General features: G+C 41.2%; 1 protein-coding gene across 1 annotated transcript in view; it reads left to right on the top strand.

Moving 5' to 3' along the window:
* The window catches only part of gabra2a (gamma-aminobutyric acid type A receptor subunit alpha2a), a 48058-nt gene extending 24906 nt beyond the window's left edge, over positions 1-23152 (top strand). Inside the window, exons 5-10 of the mRNA XM_041953252.1 lie at positions 6228-6448; positions 12407-12489; positions 15526-15669; positions 18124-18276; positions 22510-22712; positions 22850-23152. Coding sequence (XP_041809186.1) covers positions 6228-6448; positions 12407-12489; positions 15526-15669; positions 18124-18276; positions 22510-22712; positions 22850-23152 — 1107 coding nt within the window. The remainder of the gene's footprint in view (positions 1-6227; positions 6449-12406; positions 12490-15525; positions 15670-18123; positions 18277-22509; positions 22713-22849) is intronic.
* The last annotated feature ends 1045 nt before the right edge of the window (positions 23153-24197 follow it).

The following is a 24197-nucleotide window of genomic DNA, read 5'->3' as shown; positions in this document are numbered from 1 at the left end:
AGTATGCTGAGTGGGTGTCATCAAACATGAGAAGAGCCAGGATCACATGGGCCTTACACACACCCACCACATACACACATTCTTGGATTGCTACAATTAGGCTCTTTAAACATGTGACAAAGTCATGCCAACAACCATGAAGCACATTTGATCCATTTGACTCACCACAGGCGTTGGAGTTATTGGACTTGCTGTCACTTTACAGCAAACTGCTACAGATTCAGCCTGCATCTATTTAGGCTTCATCGGATTCTGCCCATGTTCTGCACAAAAATGTACCATTGTTTTAAGGTCGGGCGGGATTTTTTGAAATCCTTTAATATAGAAATGAAAAAATGCATGAGAGGAGGTCTTGGGTTAACACAGATTTTTAAATGCTAAGATGTTAAAATGCTAAGTTAAATACCAACATCCAGCATGCTGACAGGGAGATCCCTCGCTCACACCACCTCACATGTATATGTCATACACACACACACACACACACACAAACTCACTGCTTTCTTCCTTGAAAGCTTTCCTCAGTTTTTCCATCACAATCCCAGCAACCCAACCCCCCTCCTCAGCCCACCTGGCTGTTCTCAAATATTAAAGTGGCACAGAAGCGAGGGGCAGAGGGATGGAAGTGGTCATGATCGAGACAGCACCTTCAAAAGAAAGAAAAAAGAGGGATGGTCTCATGTTTAATTCATGCCATGTCTCCATCAAACTTGCAGGAGATAATTTCACTCCACCACAGTGTCTATCTTTTCTCTGCCTTTGATAGCTCAGCTCTGACACACACACACACGTCTCCCACGCAATGACACACACGCACGCACACGAACACACACACACACACACAAACACCTATTTCCTTTCCCTGACGACCCCCCTGCTGCTCCCTCTGCCTCGTTGTTTGCGAAGGTTCCTCATTGCTGGATTATAATGTCCTGTCTGTGCTCCTCACACAAATACTGTGAAAGCAAACGGTGAGACGCTTCAAACATAATACGCCTGCTTATTTGGACTAATACTCACGACACTGGTAAACCCTCTATTTTTAAATGACGCTAGTGTTTTACATAAGATGTTGACATTTATTTTAAATTTAAATTAAATTAAAATTTCTTCTAGACTATACGTATCTGCTCTGTAATTCACTTCCTGTGTTCTGCTTTGGTTTCAGGTTTTCAGCCCGTAGTCTTACATTAATTTTATAGAATACCATTAGGTCATCCATCAGTACCTTTTTCTGATGCTTCCAGTCAAATTTTGCAGGCAATGACGTAGCTTTCTGTCATAGGCAGAGCAGATGGTCACACTGAGGCCTGGACCACAGGAACATAGATAGTTTCCTCTGTGTTTGTGTCTCTCCTTTGCACGCAAACTGTGTTTTAGCTCTCTAAAACAAAGATTTTGCTCATGCCCATTGTTGCGTTGTGTAATGAGCAGCATTGACAGGCTGCAGGGGTGGGCCATATGGCCCATGCCATAGGGGTGACAAAAGTGCACTGCTAATGTCTTAGCGTAGTTTGCAGGTTAGATAGCTACTTAGCTGCTCAGCTGCAGCACATTAAACAGCATCTAAACATAACCTTTGAGTGTCACTTGGATCTGGTTAGATGCTGTTGTGCTCCTTACTCTTTGCTACGACCAACATGCTGTCTGCCAATGACATACAGGCTACAGAGCAGTTTTGTCTGCTTTGTCTCTGTTTCCCTACGGTGCAACACCGGCACTCTGGCAGCCTGACAGCGGCTGTCAATCAAACGCAGACATCAACACGTCCTACACCAAGCCGAGACAATCAGGAGTGTTTCTAATATTTCCCAGAAGACATTCTTTCTTCCTGTCAATAATAAAAAACTACTAACAATACATTTGAAAAATGTGGAGGTCCGAGATAGCTCACCTGGTAGAGCAGGCACTCCATGTACTCTTTCCTCTGCTGCATTGGCAGAAATAAAGGTAAAAGGGCCAGAAAAGAGAACATTTGAAACATGTATTGACATTACTTTTGACTGCAAAAAGGATGACTTAATTAAGCTATTAACCCAATATTATGTCTACACTTGTCATTACCAAGATACTACCAGGTTATTACCTCTGTAATTATCATGCTATTACCTTGTTGTTTTGTAAATGTTGTTGCCCAATTTCTGTCTCAATTTTTGGCTCTTTGCAAATTAAGCAAATATGGATAAATGTAATGTGGAGTAAATATGAAGTAGTATATATACTGACAGATAGCTTGTGGATTTCAGCAGTTTCAGATGAGAGATGTGTGTAGGTGGCAAGTTTGCAAACACAGTAAATTTATTTATTACAAACAGGAAAAAGTCACAAAATGTGAGGAGCCAAATTATTCTCACACCTATTGTAAGCAATTTCATTGAGTTGCCTGTTAACCTCCCCCTTGTAAAAAAAAGTAATCTGAGTACTCTAACATGCCACGCTACCCCCAACAATGATCATGAGTGTGCAGCCCCCCCCCCCCTTTCTTTAATGTTTACTTGTGACCCAGCTCCTCACTGGAACAGGTGTGTGTGCAAAACATTAATGTGATTTCATTTCAAATGAAATTTGCACTTTACACAAGGGGAAGTGTGGCCTTCTATAAGTCAGAGGAGTGCAACACACTGATGTAGGACAGGAGGAGATTTGACCTATAAGGATGTTATAGAATGTTAAATAATTCAGTCTTTCGGTCTTTGCCTAACAGCCTGTCCAGCTACACAGTGGAGTCACATTTTGTCGTGTTCTGCTCAGTCCTGGTTCATTTTTTCCCTGGTCCCTTTACATTTGTTTTTATAAATTGTAAGTAATTGATATTATACTTAAAGGATTTACTTTTTCCCTCTGAAGTTATTTTTTAAACGTTGTTGCATTTAAAATCAAAGATTGTAATAGTAGCGAAGATGGCTGACTCATAAGGGTTTGTTCTCAGAGGCACAGATTTACTGACTGCTGGAACCTCCTGTACAGCTCCATGCAGTCCACATGAAAATATGGTTTCTACATGTACTGTGGAGTAATGAGAGAGCCAGAACGAGGGAGAGATGTTTCCACTCGGCTGGAGGGACCGAAGACCTCAGTGATGTTGATGTAAACCGTGGCTGACACTTTGCCTCAGGGAACAGCTGGATCTGAGACTGACAGACAGGTCTGAACTCAGCCAGGTGCCGCTTAGCCTGACCACAATCACGCAACAAACTGAATGTGCAGGACGCAATCGGACAACATGACGTGCCTGATTTGAAAACACAATGTACCACATAGACAAGTAATGGGCAAGGTATTTCTCAATGTTGGTGAGATGATCCTGCTCAGCTTTAGTTATATATATATGAAACTCCAATTTTGAATAGTCACAGTGTTTATAACACCCAATTATAGGTTAATGGATAGAACAAACATTCAGAAATATCTTGCTTTTGACTGATAAGTTGAGCAGTAAGATGGGCAAAATGGTAACATCACCATCTATTAAGAACAAGAAGGACTGGCTGCAGTTGGAAAAGGAGGGCATCACTGAGAAAGTTATATAGCCCACAGAGTGGTGTGCCCTGTCAACATGAAAGAGGTCCGGTAGTATGCAGACCTAAGGAAAGTGGGAATGTAAGAATGTGTCTTAGAGGGGGAGATGAACTGCATGCAATTTCCTACAGTAACAGTACCCTGAAGGCATCACAACAGGTTTCGCAACACTTCAGGGTACGAAATGTAGGTTTAGTTTTCTGTTTTGACCATGTGCAAGCTGGCTATAAAGGCTGTCCATCATCTTCACATTATGTTATCAGACTAAGCCAGATTAAGCCTGTTTTTGGCAAATCAGACCACACTGCCATCTTTCTCTTGCCAAACTTCACAGGTATTTCCACTGGGACAAACTGGTGCAGCTCCGATAATGACATCAATGTGTTTACGGATTTATTGGGAAAGTAGTATGCATTGCTGTTCCTAAGATAACCATCAGGGCCTTTCCAGATCAGAGGCCGTTGGTGCATCACACCATCCGTGAAGCCCTTAAGCAGAGGTCGGCTGATGGAGTTTGGTGGATGGTGGATATAATAACGATAGTTTGGAGTGTAAAAGCAAATGTGTTCTGTGGCTTTTGATTTCTTTATGATTTTTCCTCCCTGTCTGCCTGTCTTGTATCATGGACAAAGAGCTGATAGTGTTGCGTCAGAGATAACTCTAACAGGAGAAATAAAGTGAAAACGGGTCAAATATGACATGAATGATACTTGTCAGCCTTGCTGTAAAATCAGCTGTTCCCTAGGACTGCAGCAGTTTAGCCAACATTTTCTAACCTTGTCTCCAGAATTATGCTCTGAAGGGCTTCGTTCTATCTTTAAATGTTGCTTAGATTATTATCAGGAGTTAATCACATGCACACAGATGTTTTCAGTAAAAGTGGCCTTCAAATGATCAGAACTTACTAGCCAAATTCTAACCATGCATACTTCGAGGTTAGCACTACCAGCTGCTGCCAGCAAGCTGTTGCATCAGGGGTGGAAGCCCCCACCAGATAGCAGCATGCAGTCACTGTCTCAGTACACAATGTCAGGACGAGCTTCAGGTGACCACAAAGACAGCACGACCAGATTGGATATCTGGACGTGTTCTCCAAGTATGTGCTGACCAGCTGACACTGTTGTTTTTGGAGATTTTCAACCACTCCTTGGCCAAGTCCATAATTCCTACATGCTTCTAGCTGTCGTCAGTGGTCCCTGTCCCAGAGAAACCCCATCCCAGCTCCCTAAATGACCACCAGCCAGTTGCTTTGGAGATGAAGTGCTTTGAAAGGCTTGTCAACTCCATCGCCTCCTCACTACCTCTGACACCATAAATCATCTCATCCATACTGCTTGGCCGACTTGACATGGGAAGGGGAAATTCTGCTGAAATTCTGTTTGTGGACTACAGCTCAGCATTATCATCCAGTCCTGACTTGTTACAGGGCTTGGAGACCTGGGATTCAACTCCACCACTCGCAGCTCTTTAGCTTCTTGACGGGGAGACCTCAGGTGCTTTGGGAGGAAGCCACACCATCAACACAGGAGATCTCCAAGGAGGTGTCTGAGCCCCCCTGCTGTATTCTCTGTAGACATGACTGTGTGGCCATGTCCGACTCCTCCGCAATCATCAGATTTGCAGATGACACAGTCATGGTGCACCTGATTTCTGATAATGAAGAGAAGGAAGGAAGTGACTCACCTAGAAAACTGGTGCCAGGAGAACACCATCCCTGTAAATGTCAGCAGAACTGACAATGGACTTTAGCAGGCAGCAGGATCAACAGTGGAGTGGGTGGACAGCTTCAGGTACTTTGGCGTCTGAATCACAAAGAACTTATCAGATAACGGGGTGACTTCAAGCTGCCCCTCAGGGTGCTACAGACTTTGTACACCTGCAAAACAGAGAGCATCCTGACAGGCAACATTGCCACATGGTTTGGGGACAGCACCAAGAGGGACTCCCTTACAACAGGATGTGCAGTACGAGGACCGAGAGCATCATTACAGACTCCATTCACCTAAACAACCAGTGCTTCTCTCTGCTGCAGTCAGGGAGGCTCTACTGCTGGCTGAAGGCCTAACCAAGAGGATGATGAGGAGTTCCTCTCAGGCCATTCGGCTCCCAAACCAGTGACTGTACTGAAGACTTTACTCATAATTTATACCTGATCTTTTGTAATTCATCCACTTGCCATACATCCCTGTCATATTGATGTCATCATCACCCTTTCTATTGCATATATTATTAGATGTTTCATTGTTTCATTTTTCTTAAACTCTTTACTTTTACTGTTTCATTTTTATTCTATTTATTTTCATTTCATTTTGGGATATTTTCTATTCTATTTGTTAGATTCATTTTATTTTTTTATCTACTGCATGTGTGTGATTCTGGATTTGAAAATGGCGATAACGCTGTACAGTTTCAGACAGTTTGTTCTTGAATACATTTGTGCTTTTGCCCTCAGTTGTTCTCACAAAGAGTGTTTTAAAATTAATTTTGGTTAAAATTGACAAAAAGATAAAGAGCTTGAAAGACAAGTGAAGCCAACATGGCTTAGTGAAACCCTGACAATGAAGTAAAAAGATTAGCATTGATCATGAACATAGATTTATCAGTTACACCTGTGCTTCTCCTGCTGACAAGTCAACATATTCACACATTGGTCTTTGAGGGGCACAGCTCTTTTTAACATCGCTCTCCCTGCTTTGCCTCTCTCTTAGGAGTACACTGTAGACGTTTTCTTCCGTCAAAGTTGGAAGGATGAGCGACTGAAGTTCCATGGACCGATGAACATTCTGCCTCTCAACAATCTGATGGCCAGTAAGATCTGGACCCCTGACACCTTCTTCCATAACGGCAAGAAATCTGTGGCCCATAACATGACAATGCCCAATAAGCTGCTGAGGATCATGGAGGATGGAACCTTGCTCTACACTATGAGGTAGCTAGTTTTGACATTTTTTCAGGTTATGATATTTTTTAATCATCCACTTTTTACAGGTGCATGTTTGTAGTGCCAGTGTCACTTCTACTTCTAAAGTGTGGTGGCTTCGTATTTGGGACATTATTGTTCCATACGTGACAATGCATCATCACAGGCAAAACACTGATTGCCATTTTTATGCAGATGACACCCAGTTATACTTCTGCTTTAATCAGCTGGTCCTAACAATTGTCGAGGACGTGTCTCAAAAAATCTCTCTGGTCCTCTGGGTTCTTTGAATGAAGCAATAGGAGAAGATGTTGAGTCCAAAAAATCAGTTTTATTCTAACATCAATAGAATCTGCATTTATTTTAACATCAGTAGAATGTGCAAGGTAACAGAGCTCTGGGTCTCAACTTTCCTTTCCCTGATCCACAACAGAGTTGGGTCAGTTCATGAAGTCTGACACACTATCTTTCCCTGACGCAGTATTTTTATAGACAGAACATGAGGAAATGCTGAAACAGTCGTCGGGCACTCTCTCTCTCCTCTCTGCTCATCTTCAAGAATCCAACGTCACCGCAGCAACCTGTTTGCAAGGACAAATCTAGAGAGACAACCTTATCCCTGACGCCAACCTGTTCTATCTTAAGTCGAGGGCCCCAAGATGTCTCCCATGCCAGGCCTCTATCTCAAAACCTCCTGTTCTAGGTCACACTGGCCTTAGATATGTTTTGCACGCAAAGAATCACTCCTCGTCTAAATCACTTCTATGAATAATAAAGGAAAAACTTAACCAAGAGAAGTAGAATTTCTGTTGATTATTCAGTCACACAATCCATCAGCAGAAAATATGAATAAGATCAACATATCAGGATCATCATTAATCATCATTTATCATTAATATAAGTATGTGCATGCAATCTAACTATTAGCAGAATATATGTGTGTAATCAAACTTATCAAAGTATAGGAATATGACCCAAATATCCATCACCAGAAAAATGGCCGTATAGGTCATCTGTGCAAGCAGGTTATTACGACCCATGTTTACATTTATTATTATGCTGCCACCTCTAGTGGCCATAGTTTTTATGACGGGAGCAAAAGAGGAAGTCAGGTGAAGTAAAATAAAAAAAAGAACATCCAATGTAAGGAAGATGATGGGTGGATAAATGGGTCAAAAAATACAGGACTTTCATTCAGGAGCCGCTGTGAGGATGCTGTGTGAAACCAAAAGACAGCTTTGTCTTATTTTAACTTACGTTATGTTCTTAAATTGCACTTTACTGTGACATTTTTAGCCCAGACCATGATCTTTTCCTAAACCTAACCAAGTAGTTTTGGTGCCTGAACCGAAGCAAACTGAAACCATTTCACAAAGTTAACCACATGACATACAGTTCAACCTAATGACCTTCATATTGCGCTACACATTTTCAGTGGGAGACTCTTTTACTCTGAAAGCATGCCATTGTAACACTGCTGAATGTAGCTTGGCTTGTATAAAGTCATGTTGGTTTTTAATGCAGTAAACTGGAAAAACTGGGGTTTTTGGAGCATTCCACGACTTTCGCAGTGTGTAAAATAGGAATAGAATAAATGGGGCTGTTTGAGGACAGTATGATGACAGTCAGACCTATGGATGCAACAAGCCATTTTAGTGCCACAACTGCAGCCAACTCCAAGTCATTTAGTCCGTGTCAGCTCCATTTTTTTAATGCCACATACTAGCTCTCTTGTCATTTCAGATCCAGTCACTCCCTCCTGCCCTGCAGTAGCCCCTTTCCTGCCTTGCCTATCAATTGACCTCCCCCACCCACCTGCTCCCACTTTCCCTCATCATCCCAGTAGTACATACAGTACTGGCCCATTTCCTCTCATTCTCTGCCAGATTGTCTATTGTGCTTACACTTTAGCATTCTAGCCGTGTTCTGCCTGTGTGACCCCCTGTCTGACATTTATACTTCTACCTCTGTGCCTGACCCCTTTTTGGGATTGTGGCTGTTTTGGTATGCCTGCCGAGTTTATTTTTACCTGTTTTTGGCCACGAGTAAACGTGAACTTTAACCTTACTCGCTTGTCTCTGAACAGTGTATCTGGGTTTAAACCTTGTTTTCTCCTGAGCTTTTATAGTTAGGCTACATACATTTAATAGCCTGCCATTATAGCAGCAGAATAAAGCATAACCAAAGCTGCCAACACAGAGATGTACAGAAAATATAAAGTGACAGCAGCTACAACACTGTTCTTACACTCTGTGTAGTGCAGCACACAGAATGCTACATTACATGGCAATGCAGTGGTTGCTGAAGTACTTATCTATACAGTGAGGTAGCACAATCAGTGACTTTGTTGTTGTACTCGCCTTTCTGAAGGACTTTGTTTGAGCTTTGTGCACAGCATAGTCGTCCTCCATCTATTCTTATTCATTGTTGATGCATAACATAACGAATCCACTCGACCTCTAGGTGCCACTGAGTTTTCAAAAAGGTTTTAGCTGAATGAGCCTTGGCAGTCACACCGGGGATTATCAAAAATGGTAGAAAGGTCTCACACACCTCGCTAAAGGTAGATGTTCCTGAGTGAAAGTAGAAATTACTACTGGAAGATTCTCCACAAGCATTAAAACATTTAGCATGTTCGTAAGACAAATATCAGTGAGATAAAAGATACTTATATTAAAAATGACTGACAAGGGTTTTAGTTTGAATTAGGAGAAACTGTTCTGAAATCCAACAAAAAATGCATTTCCACAGTACAGTTCAAGATTCAAGATTCAGGAATTCTTTATTGTCATTGAGCATGACATGTCAATGAAATTTGCATTGCTACCCCCATGTTAGAAAGGAGATAATAAGAAAGATTATAACATAAAATTAAGAAACGTACCAAAGTACCAGAGTTTGGGTCATATTTGTTGCACGAATCTTTGGGCTTGGTTCGGGTTCTGATTTGTTCACAGCTAAAATTGTCATACACACCACAAGAATATATCCGAGTGACACACCAATTTAATGGAATACACAAATGTAATTATAGTCAGATCAACTCTTGCCATAATGATGGGGCAGTGATATTATAGGCCAATATTAACTTGTGCTGTGTGACCACTTAGATTGTGGTTGTTAGGTTTAGTGAAGCCAGATAAGATATTCTGGGTATGTTGAACTTGCCTTAAAGAACAGGCCCCAGGGTCTTCACATACAATACACATTTATACCCCAAATCAATCGTGTACACCAAGCTTCTAACCTCACATTTTATTACAACAATTTCTGGAGACCTCCCAGTTGTGTCAAGCTCTCATCTTTTGATCATGACTTACAGTTTTTCTCAATCGCTTTGGTGCTTTTCTCACATCCCTCTTAAAATTTGCAGTAGTTGCAACAGTTAGTGCATTTCTCAAAACTATTAGTGCACACTGCAAAACCTAGTGGATAACCTGCAAAAGCACATCACTTGTTAAAAATGGATGGTCCAGCCCTCAAAAGCAAGTATTTATGTCAATGAAACTGCCAGTGTCATCAAAATGAGAAGTCTTGACACCATCATGTATGAACGAGTTTTCATTATGACAGTTTATTCTCTCAGTGTTTTCCAAAAAAGATCAGAACTCGGTGACACTACCTGAAAATGTTCAAGACAGCACTACACACTCCTGGTACAACCATTGAAAACAACAGTAAACATTGCTGTAGTTAGAGGAGTAAGTGAGTACAAGAAGCTGAATATGTACGTTTTCACATTTTTACTGTATATGTCCTTTGAAATTCTACAGCATTGTGCACAAGAAAAACACACTGCAGTCACTTATTTAGAATAAACATAAGAAACACGCTTTTGTCAGAGCTGTGCACAAAGTGAACAATATAACAGTACATATTGTAGCTCAACATAGGTAAATCATTCCAGAATTTCCTGTCTGTCTGGCCACAGAATTTGATAACTAGTTCAACAATTTTGTATGTAACAACATAAGCAATAAAATGAAGAGTATTAGTTTTATTGGAAATGACTATTCAGCATCCATGAGTATAGTTCATTTTGACTGACGTGACATCAGCAAATGATAATGTTTGAAACAGCAGAGAATTGTATGAAGGCAACTGATACATGTCCAAAAACATTTGCTTCAGAGGAAGGAGAAATTGCTACTATGATGTGCACAAATGACTAAATGTTGTGGAGGTTGAACTAAGAGTTATGAGAACTTTCATTCTGATCTGAGAAAAGCACCAAAGCGACTGAGAAAAACTGTAATAATCTCATTGTCTGAGGTCCGTTTCACAAAGCAGGTTTACTGAAAACTCCGAGTATGTTAACCTTGAAATGAGGAAAACTCTGAGTTTTCTGTTTCACATAGGAAGGTAAGTCAAACCAGAGAAAGAGGGGTAACTCAAGCCTGTTTCACAGACAGAGGTAAGTTAAACTCTGAGTCAGTTACCGTAGCAACAGACTCTATGAACCTAACCTGGTCGGGACCAGGTTTTACTCAAGGAACCTCGAGTTTCTCTGTGTCTCCGCCCTCTTTCAACCACACCGTATTTCATTTCCTCATTAATTCAGTCAGTCAGCAGACGAGTTTTGGCATAGTTCTGCCGTCTGTTCAATCATTAAAAATATCAGTCAGTGGAAGTCCATTAGGCACAGTAGGTGGTGACTTTTTTCGTTAACATGGCATGTCCTTTTGATCATGATCCCGTGGATGAAGGTGCAGCGATACTGTGCAGAGAATTAAATATTCGTCGGGAGATATCAGACCACGTTCTTGCTTTTCCAGACAGTTATCAGTATTAGGCCACCACCCGTTCTTCGTGCATCTGCCCTCTTTCTGTTAGCTGAGTAAAAGTCTGTGTTAGTTTAAATATAGACTTAATTATTTAACATAACATGATATAGATGAGAAGACTTTTTTTTTAAATTTTATTTCATTCGTTAACAAAAAACAAAACATGATATGAACACAATATAACCAATTTTACAATGAAAGGGAGCCACTTAATATTTACTTTACAATGTAAAACATGATCAAAATGAGGTAGCTACCTCCATGAGATCATGCAGAGGTCTTACCTGTTTGAACAATGTTTTTATATTTCATTTTAAGCTGCTGCCAAGTGCGCTTCTCCCCCCCGGGATTGGACCTAAATGAAATAAATTAATAGGCAACCATTCAAGCAGTTTTGCCCTGTAATATTATTATGATTTCAAAGGACTACATTTATACTCACGCATTGACCCGAGCAGCAATGTTCTCCCACGCCGTCTCCCTCTCCTTCGCAGCTGCAGCGGTGTTGGACTTCCGTCTAAAAACGTGTTCAAACTCGCTGTATGAGCGCATTAAAATGTCTGATTTCCAGTGGCGTGAAGTAGGCAGCCTTCCGCTTCCCCGTTGCCATGGTGACTCCTCAAATCAGGATTCAATTGATGCTGTCTTTTTATAGTTGCGTTGCACGCGCGTAACTCGAGGTGAACCTACTCTGCGTTAATCAAACTAACTCAAATCTGCTGTTGTGGAATCGAAAACTCAGAGTTTCCCATCTCAGAGTAGATCAACTCAGAGTTCAGGGTTACACTCAGAGTTTGTTGAACCTGCTTTGTGAAACGGACCCCTGGAGACAGTTGGTGGTCATAACAGTAACGTGATGCGTACACTCTGTCAGTGTTGCTCTGTTCCCTTCTTGAAAACCTTGTGCTCTCAAGAAACACATTGTATTCTTGTAAACAATGTCTGATATCAAAGATAGTTTTAAAACACACTTATTATGTATTTAAAAATGAAATATGAACAACATTCATTATGTTTGTAAGTTAATGAAGTTGTGATGTAGAAAAAAATAGGTGTGAAAAGATTCTATGCAACACCAGACAATGCAGAAATCCCTTTAAGGATATGATTAAATTTAATTGTGTGTGTGTGTGTGTGTGTTTATGTGTCTGTGTGTATCTTGTATCGTGACTTGTATTGCTAGGCTAACAGTTCAAGCTGAGTGCCCCATGCACCTGGAAGACTTCCCCATGGACTCTCACTCATGTCCTCTCAAGTTTGGCAGCTGTAAGTTCGAGCACATTCACATCATCCATACTGTACCTGCCTGCACTCTGCTTTCAACCCCAACCCTGTCCTAATTTGAACCTTAAAGGGTATTTTCACTGTTTTCAACACAAACGGCAGTAAAATGTTGCTTGTAGGTATTTTTGTTTTTTGTTTCCTCCACCAAAATAAATGGTGCCTCCCAAATGGTCAATGGTAAAAAATTACAAGGAGGCGCTAGAAGAGGGAATCATAAATTACAAAAAATGTGCCATGCTACCTGCCTGTCAAAATGTTTTGCAAAATATACTTAACTCTCCTTTGCACACTTCCCCCTCTGTTCTACCCACAATTACAAAGTGGGACATACTGGGGCTGTCAGCTGCATAATATTCACATTTAGCTGTACATTTTTGAAAAAAAAAAACATACACAAAAACAAAAAAGATGACAGACAGACAGACAGATAGATAGCATATCGTATCCATGTATGATTCTGTTTTTTCACTTTTACTCCTCTGCTATATCAACATATCCTAGAAAAGCCTGCAATAAACCTTGAGCTAGAATGTCCTGACTCTCATGTTGCTTATTGAGACAGTTTGGCTGAGAGTCTAATTTTGTTTCGAGTACACCAGCAAGAGGACAGTATACTAAAAAGGCAAGTGACCAGCTGGTGCAATGTCAACCACTGCAACAGATCAAACACAGCATGTAAACTGCATCACGGACCCAGCCTCAGAGAACTCATCATCAGCGCAAGCAGCGACTGCACATCTGCATCTTCAGCCAGTGCAACAGCAAGAGTCTGTGTAAGGGCAGAGCCAGCACACGTACAAGCATCATTTGCAGAGCACAACTAAAGCTGGAGCAGGCTGAGGGAGAGACAAAATTAAAACTCTAGCTGACTGAGAGTCGAGACAGAGAACGTAGGATGTGCAGGTACTTTTGGAGAAGGCAAGACAGGATGCTGAACTGGGAACTTAAGCTCTGCAGAGAGGCGCAGCTGCTGCTGATGTACAAGCAGCTGAAGAGCAGTTTAAAGCACTTTGCAGAAAGGGTATTAAGAAGTTTTTAGAGAGAGAGATAGAGTTGAATCAATAACATACAACCTTGTGTCATGATGCAACTTCACCCATCCAACCTGACAACAGTCTAGTCACATGGGAAAGCCCATATGAGGTTTGTCAATCAAACCCCTCCACCCAGAAGCCTGTGAAAATGGCTGAAGAGCATGCCCAGACTTTTGACTTGCCATCCTCCAGAGCACTTTCTCATGCCTACCAGACCTGTCGTAATGAAGACCACACACTAAGCCACATATCCAAAACACGAACCTTTCAGCTCAACACTATGCTCCCCATCACCTCACAGCATCAGCTGACCCAGTTATAATGCTCCTGTGATGACAGACTGTTAAGTACTTAGGGCCAGAGTCTCCAGTTGCCGCAGTTGTGGCTCAGGAGGGAGAGCAATAAGAATGAGAATCAAACCACCAATGAGAACGTTGGTGGTTCGATCCCTGGCTCCTCCAGTCTGCATGTTGAAGATGCTGGGCAGGACACCAAACCCCAATTTGCTCCTGATGATGTGTCAATGGTTTGAGTGTGTGTTTGAATGGGTGAACGGGCCTTATGTTATAAGTGCTTTGAGTAGTCAAAGTAGACTTGAGAAGCACTATGTAAATCCAGTCCATTTGCTTAGCACTTTAGGAGCTTGTGAGTACAGGGCTCAGCCAGTTTGATGACCAACCTGAGAGGTTTAGGGCATGGCGGTCTTCCTTCCTCAAAGCCATCACTCTCGGCCTTTCAGCTATTGAAGAATTGCACTTTTGCCCGAGTGGTTAAGCAAGCTATCCAACCATGTCATGAGAACTGTCAGGTGCATGTCAATAATCTTGAAGAGCACAGAGGAAAGCGTGGGGTAGACTGAATCGGGGTACTGCATCTGAGGTAATCGAAAGTACTTTTAGCAAGAAACTGGATATGTTTTCTAGGATCTGCAGCAAGGACGATATCATTATGAAGTTTGTCTGCAAAGGATGGCGGATACTACTGGGGTCGCCCTCCATGGACACAGCTTGCAGCGCCAAACCTATGGAAGAGAAACTTACTGTTGACCTACAGGAAAAATAGATATCTCAAGGCTCCAGGCTTCAAAGTTGAACATGACGGCATCTTTCCCCCCACTCTCCTTCTTTGTATGATTTCAGCTATGAAGTACACACTGGGAATGACCAAAGCTTTGTTCTGCCCAGTAGCAGTCCTCCTGTGAGAGATAAACCAGTCTGTTGGACAGGGAGAATCGGAGTATCAGTCCGCAAGAAAGACATCTCCCCAGACATTGGACAAGACACAAACATCTCTCAGAAGCAAGTTGAAAGTCCAGGAAAGAGCTGTCTCATCCATCTCAAACCACACTCATTAAGAAAGTGTTGTGGATTCAGAGCGATACCACTTGAGAGAAAGGCCTTCCTTTGTGAAAATGGGATGTGCTAAAGGTGTTGTGCATCAATCAAGTTCACACTATAGACAGGCATGTCTTTAAACAGTCTACAAAAGTGTGCTCTGTCGTATTGGACTGACTTTATTTTGCACAACTTCCTGCTTCTTTGACAATGCAACCAAGAGGAATAAATTAGAAATAGGATTAAATTAAAACAGAGTAATTTGTAAAATAACAAATAGAGCAAAAGAAATTCTCCAGACTGAAGCTGTCCAACATTGTGTCACTGAAATTGTGTTTATGCCTGAATATAAATAATGGAAAGCAACTTTTTAAGGTCTGGGTTGAAGAACAGTTAACCAATTTGACACTAGTTCTTTCTGTCTGAACCAACCACATCATAGTATAGTCTTCATGAAGTGATAAGACTTTGTGTCGGAGTAATTATACCTCTATTCATGTCAGGGTATGCAGGGGAGGTGTACATGCAATCTCTGTAATTTGAGCCACGAGCTTTAATGAGGTGCCTTGATGTGGGATTGTGTGTTTGTATGATGAAGGATTTGTAGGACTGGTTTGTTGATCAGCGTCTCCATGCTCCCTCTGCATCAGATGCCTACACTAAGACAGAGGTTACTTACATCTGGACTCGCAATGCCTCCCAGTCAGTGGATGTGGCGGCTGATGGATCCAGACTTAACCAGTACGATCTGGTGGGCCAGACCGTGGGGAAGGAGACCATTAAATCCAGCACAGGTGAGCATCATGCAGCCATTTCAAGTCAGACAAACAGGAGATAAATTCATTTTTTACTGGGTTATTATAATAAAAGGCTAAATAAACAACAGCCTGGCTTCCGTGTTAGCATGTTTGCTGACCTGAAGTTGTGGGATAGAAATCATGCCATTTGCTAACAATATATAAAAAGTGATTATACAGCCATAAATAAGATGGGTATAGTACAATTCCAAAAAAGGTGACATGCTGTGTAACATATACGTAAAAACAAAATGCAGTGATTTGAAAATCCATTCGATCATTACGCTAACACTACATTTGCTGTATACAATGACTACCATGCAACGGAGGAAGTCTTATACGAATAGTTCCAAGAGGTCCAAAACATTTGCTAAGTCAGAGGCTAAATCGTCATCAAATGATAGTTGACAGGTTCTGAGATTGAAAGTAAGAAAACCTGTTTCACAGTTGATTTCTAATAGCCTAGCTCCATTTAAGTTGCCTTCCAACATCACAGGCCCAGAAAGACAATTTTACACAAACCAAACTGCATCAGAGTTTCCACAAACACGGCTGAGCCTGAGGTAACACACTGAGCAATCAACGTGAGCACACAACAGTCTGTGCATAATGAGACACTTTGTGCCTGCTGGAACAGTTAGAATGCCCAATAAAACAAGATTGAGTATTTTCCATACTGGACCATTAAAAGTATTTCTTTAAATATCATATTTCAGGATGAATGCATGTGAATAGCACACTATGCATACCTGGCATTTAGAGTTTCATGAAAAAGTTTGGGCACCCCTGGAAAGATTTCTGCTACTGTGAATAGTTAAACGAGTAGAAACTGGACTGATCTCCAAAAGGCATGTAGTTAAAGAAAACATCCTATTCAACATTTTCAGCAATATTAGTGCGTTATTTTTGTTTTGTGCCATTTTAGATGTTAAAAAAAGGAAAGGAGCACCATGCAAAAGTTTAGGCACACCAAGAGGTTTGAGCTCTCAGATAACTTTTACTTGATGATTTTTAGAACATTTTGGCCGCAATGAGCAAAGTTTTGTTTGCAGAAAAAAACATGCAGAATTTCAAGAAAAGAACACCTCTCCCACTGTCAAGCACAGGGTGGATCGATCATGTTTTGGATTTGTGTTGCAGCCAGCAACACAGGGAACATTTCACTGGTAGAGGGAAGAATTGATTAATTAAATACCAGTAAATTCTGTACTCAAGCATCAGACCATCTGTAAAAAAGCTGAAGATGAAAAGAGTGTCACTACCGAACTAGGACTTGAACCCAAATGCACGACTCAGGAGACAAAGTGCAAAACAAACAATCTTTAATGACAAAGTAACAAAATAAATCACTCTTTACACAGGAAGATACAAACTACTCTAATAACTAAAGATCGCTCTCAAGGAGGAAAAACAACAAAAATCACTCTTACGAGGAAAATGACTGTGACAGGAAAAGACAAGGCAAAGTATCAAAATCAAGCAAGGCAAGACTATGGTATTCAACTCGACAAAGTAACAAAGAAATACAAAACCTGGTAACAAGACATGGCATGGAATGGTGTGGGTTCAGACTGCACAGGACAAGACGAACTGCCACGGGACAAAGGGAAACGCAGACTATATATACACATGAGGTAATGGGGAACAGGTGGAAACAGGGCGGGGTAGACAATCAGACAGGTGGGAAGGACACCAGGAAGTCAAGGCCCTGAAACGAGAGGAGAGTTAGGTTTCGCAATAAAACAGGAAGTCACAAGACAACATGGACACAGGACAAAAAACATAACATAACTTCTTGGGCATGACAAAGAGGATGTCTTAGACAACCAAAGAATGACACCTCAATATTCACAGTGGACCACCTCAAAAGGCTCAAGCTGAAGGTTTTGCCATGGCCCTTGCATTTCCCAGACCTAGACATCATCAAAAGTCTGTGGATTGACCTCAAAAGAGCAGTGCATGCAATGTGCTCCACAGAACTCACAGAACTAAAAGCCTTCTGAAAAATAAAATGAGCAAAACTCCCCCAAACAAGAACTGAAACTGGCTACAAAAAGCCTTCACAAGCTGTGATACCTACCAAAGGAGGTGTTGGAGAATAAGAACTGGCCATGCAGGCTGCCCAAGCTTTTACTTCTGGTCCTTTTCCTTTTTTGTTATTTTAAAACTGTGAAAGAAAGAAATAAAAAATAATAATATAATAAATCATCTTTTACTTTATGCTGTTTGGAAATCAGGTCACCTTTTACTTACTTCATTATTCACAGTTATTAAGAAATTTTGACCAGGGGTGCCCAAACCTGTCCATGCCACTGTATGTACCATTTAATTTATTATTCTATTAATACTGTCCACATCTGAAGCTACTATCAATGTCCACGCTATGTGACCGTCTCCACTCAGCTGGACCTCTCTGCTGTTGTACATTTACATTTTCCCTCGTTTCCTCAGGCGAGTACACAGTCATGACCGCTCACTTCCATCTGAAGAGGAAGATCGGCTACTTTGTGATCCAGACATATCTGCCCTGCATCATGACGGTCATCCTCTCCCAGGTCTCCTTCTGGCTCAATCGAGAGTCAGTGCCAGCCAGGACTGTCTTTGGTGAGTTTGTTATTTTATTATTTCAAACTCTGCTCACACTTTCTGCAGAGGAAGAAAACAGGTTGATCCTACACACTGTATTCTCCATCCACATACACTTTGATCTGCATTCGTAGAACAGCCAGCAGGAATGCCTTATCTCTGAAGCAACCTGTAATTAACCAAACTCTGCTGTCACATGCCTGAAAACAGAACCAAGCCTAAAGCCTGAAAACAGAACCAAGAGTAGGTGCAAAAGTCTAGTCTAGAATTACAATATAGGCTTTTTAAAGAGCCTAAGTCAACAGAAAATGCTGTTGGATGAAATGAAATGCGATATACACTCAGGTGCCAGTTTACTAGGTACACCTAGAACTGGTAAGATTCACTCTTTAATATATATTTGGTCTTGCTGACATCATTACATGTCAGGTTGTTAAAGGAAAATGAACAATCAAATGTAAAATAAAGCTGAAAAAGTGAACAAAAAGATGAATAAAGGGGTTTGTGTGATTTTAAACAAGTTCATGCGGGTGTACCTTTACAAAACATAGTGATCAGAATATTATGGAACACAAGTGTGTTGAGCGGCTCTGAGGACATGGACATGGACTTGTGAGACTAAGTTATTCTTCTTCAGGCTTAATTCTACAGTAGGCCTCTTCTAAAAAAGTGTTTCTGGTTTTGTCAACTGCATCCCAACTCACCTGGAGAAAACACAGGTTTTCATATTGGAGTATATTTTATCCTGCTTAGAACTGAATTCAAGTGGAATTTTAAATCGACAGCATCAATCAAAGTTAAAAATATGGGCAAGTGATAAAAAAGAAAGGAAGTTTGACAGGTTGTGTTATATTTGGTAGACAACATTGATTAATCGTCTTTGTGCCTTCAGTTTGGAAAACCTGTAAAATCTTGTGTTTCTATTCATTGTTATGATGAATCAGAAGTGCACATAAAGCCCAGCCGATCCTCACGTGAACCTGCAGGGCTGTCTCTGCCCAGGTTTGCAGTCCTGCCTGTAGACTGAATGTTCATGCCGACAGGTGAACATTTTATCAGACCACTGCAGGCAGGCCACCAGATGAGGGTCATGCTGCAATGCGGCCTCGCCCTGCTTATCTACCAAAGGACAGTGGACCCACACCCACACTCTGATTTCCCATTTGGTAAAATGTCAGGGACCTGTCTGGGGCGAACGTAATGTTCTCTTTCCATTTATCCACTGAAGTATAATATGCATAAATATACCCAGTCATTATTTGTTGTGACAAACAGGGCAGAAAGGAAAGGTTGTGTTGAAAGGCATTTTATGTTTTTGAAAGGAGTTAGTCACAGAGCCATCTGCTGTCCAGTCATTCAGAGCTGTCCAGGGTTTTAGTGGTGCAATAATATAAGCAGATTTGCAAAATTAGTGTACATTTCATCCTGTTGTTTTCCAGATAGACCTATACTTTGGCAAAATAGTTCTAATATCACTCCCCTGGCCCTGGAATAAAAAGATGTCTCTACCTCACAGTGTGATTCCTGAAGTGCCACTCAGCAAGGAAATTAATCTGCAACTGCTTCTTACGACATCAAAGAAATTCATGGCTGAAGCAATCTTACTGTAACAAGTTTAAATTTTGTGTTGCAGCTAATTCCAGTGGTCGGGGTATGATCCATGGCAGAATTGGCTTTTAGTGCTGTTTGTTAAACGGAGCACAGCAACACCAGTATAGCAGAGCACAATTCATTACATCTTTCCTGCAGTAAATAGTGGTATAGTGAAACTGCTAATGTTTGGTTTTTGCTGATCCCATGGGATTTTCACTTTTCTTTTCTATAAATTGATTTTTTTCCCTTTGGCCTGATGGTGACTCTACAGAAATAAAGTGCATTGTTTTACTCATGATCATAAGTATCTGAGATTGCACATAATTCAACTTTGCAAGACATGTAAACATGGAGAGGTTGTTGGGCAAAGGGACATTTTGATTTGATGATGGTGGTGAATGCAAGGTCAAACTACAGTGATAGGAGTCATCCTCAGGGCACACTGCACAAGTCAGGTCATTTCTGTCTATATTTGAGTCCTTACAACCCTATTTAGTGATGTTTTATTTCATGACTCTACAATTCCTGATTGTTTTCTTAATGTTTTCCTAGAAGACTAGACTAAACAATCATTGGGAAAATGTGGACAGTGTTTAGTTGGTACACTTCCAATTAATTGATTCCAGTTAATTGCTAGTGTTTATTCAGTGATCTGCAGGTCCACTGAGGCAGGTGGCTGCCCACCCAGAGTCTAGTTCCGTTTAAGGTCTCTGCCACCATCGCCGAATGTTTGCTCATGGTGACTCAATTGTTGAGTCTCTGTAAAAAAAAAAACATGAAATGTGTGATGGAATATCTATGATACGAAATAACTGTGTGTGACAGGAATTGAAAGCACAGCATACATACATACATTGTGTAGCCTTAAAAAAGCTTGGTATTGGAGCAGTGTTAGCATTATCTAGCCTAGCTTCAATGGACAGTTGGAACAAGTTGGAGAGCCCAAGTTTATAATGTTTCTCTCCAGCAGCTGACTGAGTAAAATCTAATGTTGTACAGTTTGGAACAATATTTACTGAGAGTGCTGTAAGCATTAGGGATCACATTTTTGTACATAGATGTTGGTATGCCTTCAGCAAGTGTAGAAGCTGCCTTAGATACTTGGCTAAAACAAACCCTTTCAACTGAATTTCATGCATATTATGCAGATTAAAACTATAATAAATTAGTCATATTTAGTCCACCAGCATATTTTGTTGTTTGATTTCGAAGATATGTTAATGTGCAATATGCAGTACCCTGGATACAGTTGTGTTTTTTTAAATATAACCTCCATGTTGGAGTCATATCTGGTCAAAATTCATATTTGAAGTGCCTGACCTCAGTGAATGCCATGTGAAATACCCTAATCACAGTGAGATCAAAAGCAAGGGGTTGACAGCAATTTACATCTGCTCCCAATAAAGACAAAGAATGCACAGTGCTGATTCTTCAAGATGAAAGGTGGAAGGCGAAGAGGTGTGTGTGCATGGTTTTGCACCTCTGTGTGTGTATGTGTGTATGTACACATGAGGAATCCAACATCAAAAGGATAGCACATTATCCACTTACAGTGGGTGGTGCTGTGTTCACTGTGTGACAGAGAGCTTCAGAATATGACCTACAGTGCCAATAGGATGTACATGCCTGTGTGTGCGTCTATGTAATGACCCCGATGATGATAGAAACACAACTGCGTGTGTGTGTGTGTGTGTGTGTGTGTGTGTGTGTGTGTGTGTGTGTGTGTGTGTGTGTTTATAATAATGTGTCTTGTCAAAGATAGGAAATGAGTGACACCTCTAGTCTCATCAAAAATAATATTAAGAATTAATGACAGCAGACTCAACTTAGTGGTAACTAGTCTTCCCAGTCTCAATGTTCTAAACTTGCCATTTGTTGATGATGTCAACACCTGCTTGACTAGGAAAAAAGACTGTGATGTGTTTATGTTTCCAGTACTGACCTGGACATGCATTCTCCAGTGTACAATGAGCTCATAAATCGCATGCAGCCCAGAATCCCAGGAGACAGAGGGAGGCCAGTGGCTTGCAAACCGCTGGCCTTGATGGTGATCCAGCTAAATCCATGAGACTGTTTGATCCAGCCCAGCAACAGCAAACACTTTTTTCTGCGATAAAGAAAATAACATACAATAGTAGACTAAAATGTTCTTACAAGTGGTCTCTGAACACAAAGGCAAGCTGGTATGTCTAAGGGGACACCCTTGCATTGATGAAAAAGGGGAAAAAAACATAGCTAAACTGAATGAGCTGCAAGGGCAAAAGTGCTTGGATAAAGTTAACTCTTTTCAGTTTGGATGCCCAAAAAACAGTTTTCACAAGACCACGTTCTGACAGAAAGTGTTCTGCAGGCAGGTTTTGTGATGAGTGAGCTAATAGCTAAGAACCGGAACCCTTATTCAGAAGAACAGCCTCGTTGCTGCTGTGGAGCTGTTAGCACCAGACAAGGTCAAACTGTTCCAAAGCATTAGTTTTTCACGAAATATTCACAGATGACAGTTCTGATGACAGATGATGACAGATTTAGTATCAGTATTTGAAGTGTTTTCTTAAAAATAGCCGTTATTGTAAGGCCTTTCTCTACAGTTTGCCTTTTACTAAGTATATACTCACATCCTGAATATATTTTTTTCTGTATGCTTTTGCCCTCCCTTTCCAGGTGTAACTACAGTTCTCACAATGACGACCCTGAGTATTAGTGCCCGTAATTCACTGCCCAAGGTGGCCTACGCTACTGCTATGGACTGGTTCATCGCTGTCTGCTATGCCTTCGTATTCTCTGCACTCATTGAATTTGCTACTGTCAACTACTTCACCAAGCGAGGCTGGGCCTGGGACGGAAAGAGTGTTGTCAATGACAAGGTAGAGCTGTAACACACCGAGAGGGACCATTCCTCTGTCATAAAGGGGTTGACTATGTGTTGGGTTGTCAACTGAGTATGGCAAAGTAGTAATATTAAGTAAGAAAGTTCACTAACCCTGAGCCATTTTCCCTGCAGAAAAAGGAAGCGTCCATCATGAAGAAGAACAATGCCTACGCTGTAGCTGTGGCTAACTACGCTCCCAACATCACAAAAGACTCCACACTGCCCACCATCTCTAAGTGCGCTCTGAGCGACCCCAACAAGAGCACAGCAGAGACCAAGCCCGAGCAGAGCAAGAAGACCTTCAACAGCGTCAGTAAGATCGACCGCATCTCCCGCATCATGTTCCCTGTGCTGTTTGGGAGCTTTAACCTGGTCTACTGGGCCACCTACCTGAACAGAGAACCAGTCATTAAAGACCTGGATCCTGCCAAATGAACTGTAAGGACTCCCTCCAAACAAACAGCCCATTCAGGACTTCATCTGTTGGTATTATTTTTTGTCATTGAGAAGCTGTTTACATGCATGGAGAATTCCCTTCTCATTCCTTACTGAGTACAGTTTTGTTATGATGGAGGTAAACATCATATCAGGGTTAGAATAAACTTGAGAGCTTATACTTCAGGAGTAAGCCAGGCATCCTTACCAGGTTATAGTCAAACAGGATACTTTCAGTTTCATCAATGCACACTGCACAAATCAATGGAAAGACATCACATTCACATTGCACTTAAAAAATGAAGAACAATGAAGACATTTCCTTCTAATTACGGCTTCCAAGTGTTATAATTATGTTAGCATCTGGCAATATGAGAAAACAATATGGCAAAAACAAGAAAATAATCAACATTTAAAGATGCACTAATCGATATTTTCCTATTAGTGATGGATCAAATCAAATGACTGTGTAATGTGAAAGGTGACACCTGCAGAGATTTATCACCAGCCCTGCAGTTCTGCTCTGCTGGGCTGTAAAGTCTCTTTCGCAGGCCACAACTTTCCTGTCCTGCTTCAGTCTCAGCACTCTCATCAACCTCATTTCCAGCCACAGCTGCGTTCAGTGAAAAGCTCTGATAAACCAGAGCGGACGCAGCGAGACAGTAGTGGGTAAGGGTGGAGGAAAATTTTAGAGACAAAGAGACAGATATTTTTTCAGGCATTGGAGACCCAAACAGAGCTAAAAGAATAGTGACTATTGGACTTACATCAACATTGCCATTACTTCATAAACTGTTGTGTTTTCAGCTTGTTCCGCTGCCCTCAAGAGTGCAAACTGAGTTTGCAGGAAGTAGCCTGCTTCTGCTGTCTACCTCACAATTGGTCTAATAATCAAGGTCTGTATCTTGTAATTTTGTGAGAAGCAAAACATTGCAGCGTATGCCAAACAGAAGGATCCAAATTGATTTGCTGTTGCACTGTTTAATTTGTCTGTGCTTTCCTAAAACATCCTATCCAGTAGTCGACAAAATGTAACCCACTCACT

The sequence above is a fragment of the Chelmon rostratus genome, chromosome 15 (assembly GCF_017976325.1).
Source record: "Chelmon rostratus isolate fCheRos1 chromosome 15, fCheRos1.pri, whole genome shotgun sequence".
In the NCBI taxonomy this organism is placed as follows: Eukaryota; Metazoa; Chordata; class Actinopteri; order Chaetodontiformes; family Chaetodontidae; genus Chelmon; species Chelmon rostratus.
Note: the sequence above shows the minus strand (reverse complement) of the source record. Positions and strands in the feature narration are given on the sequence as shown.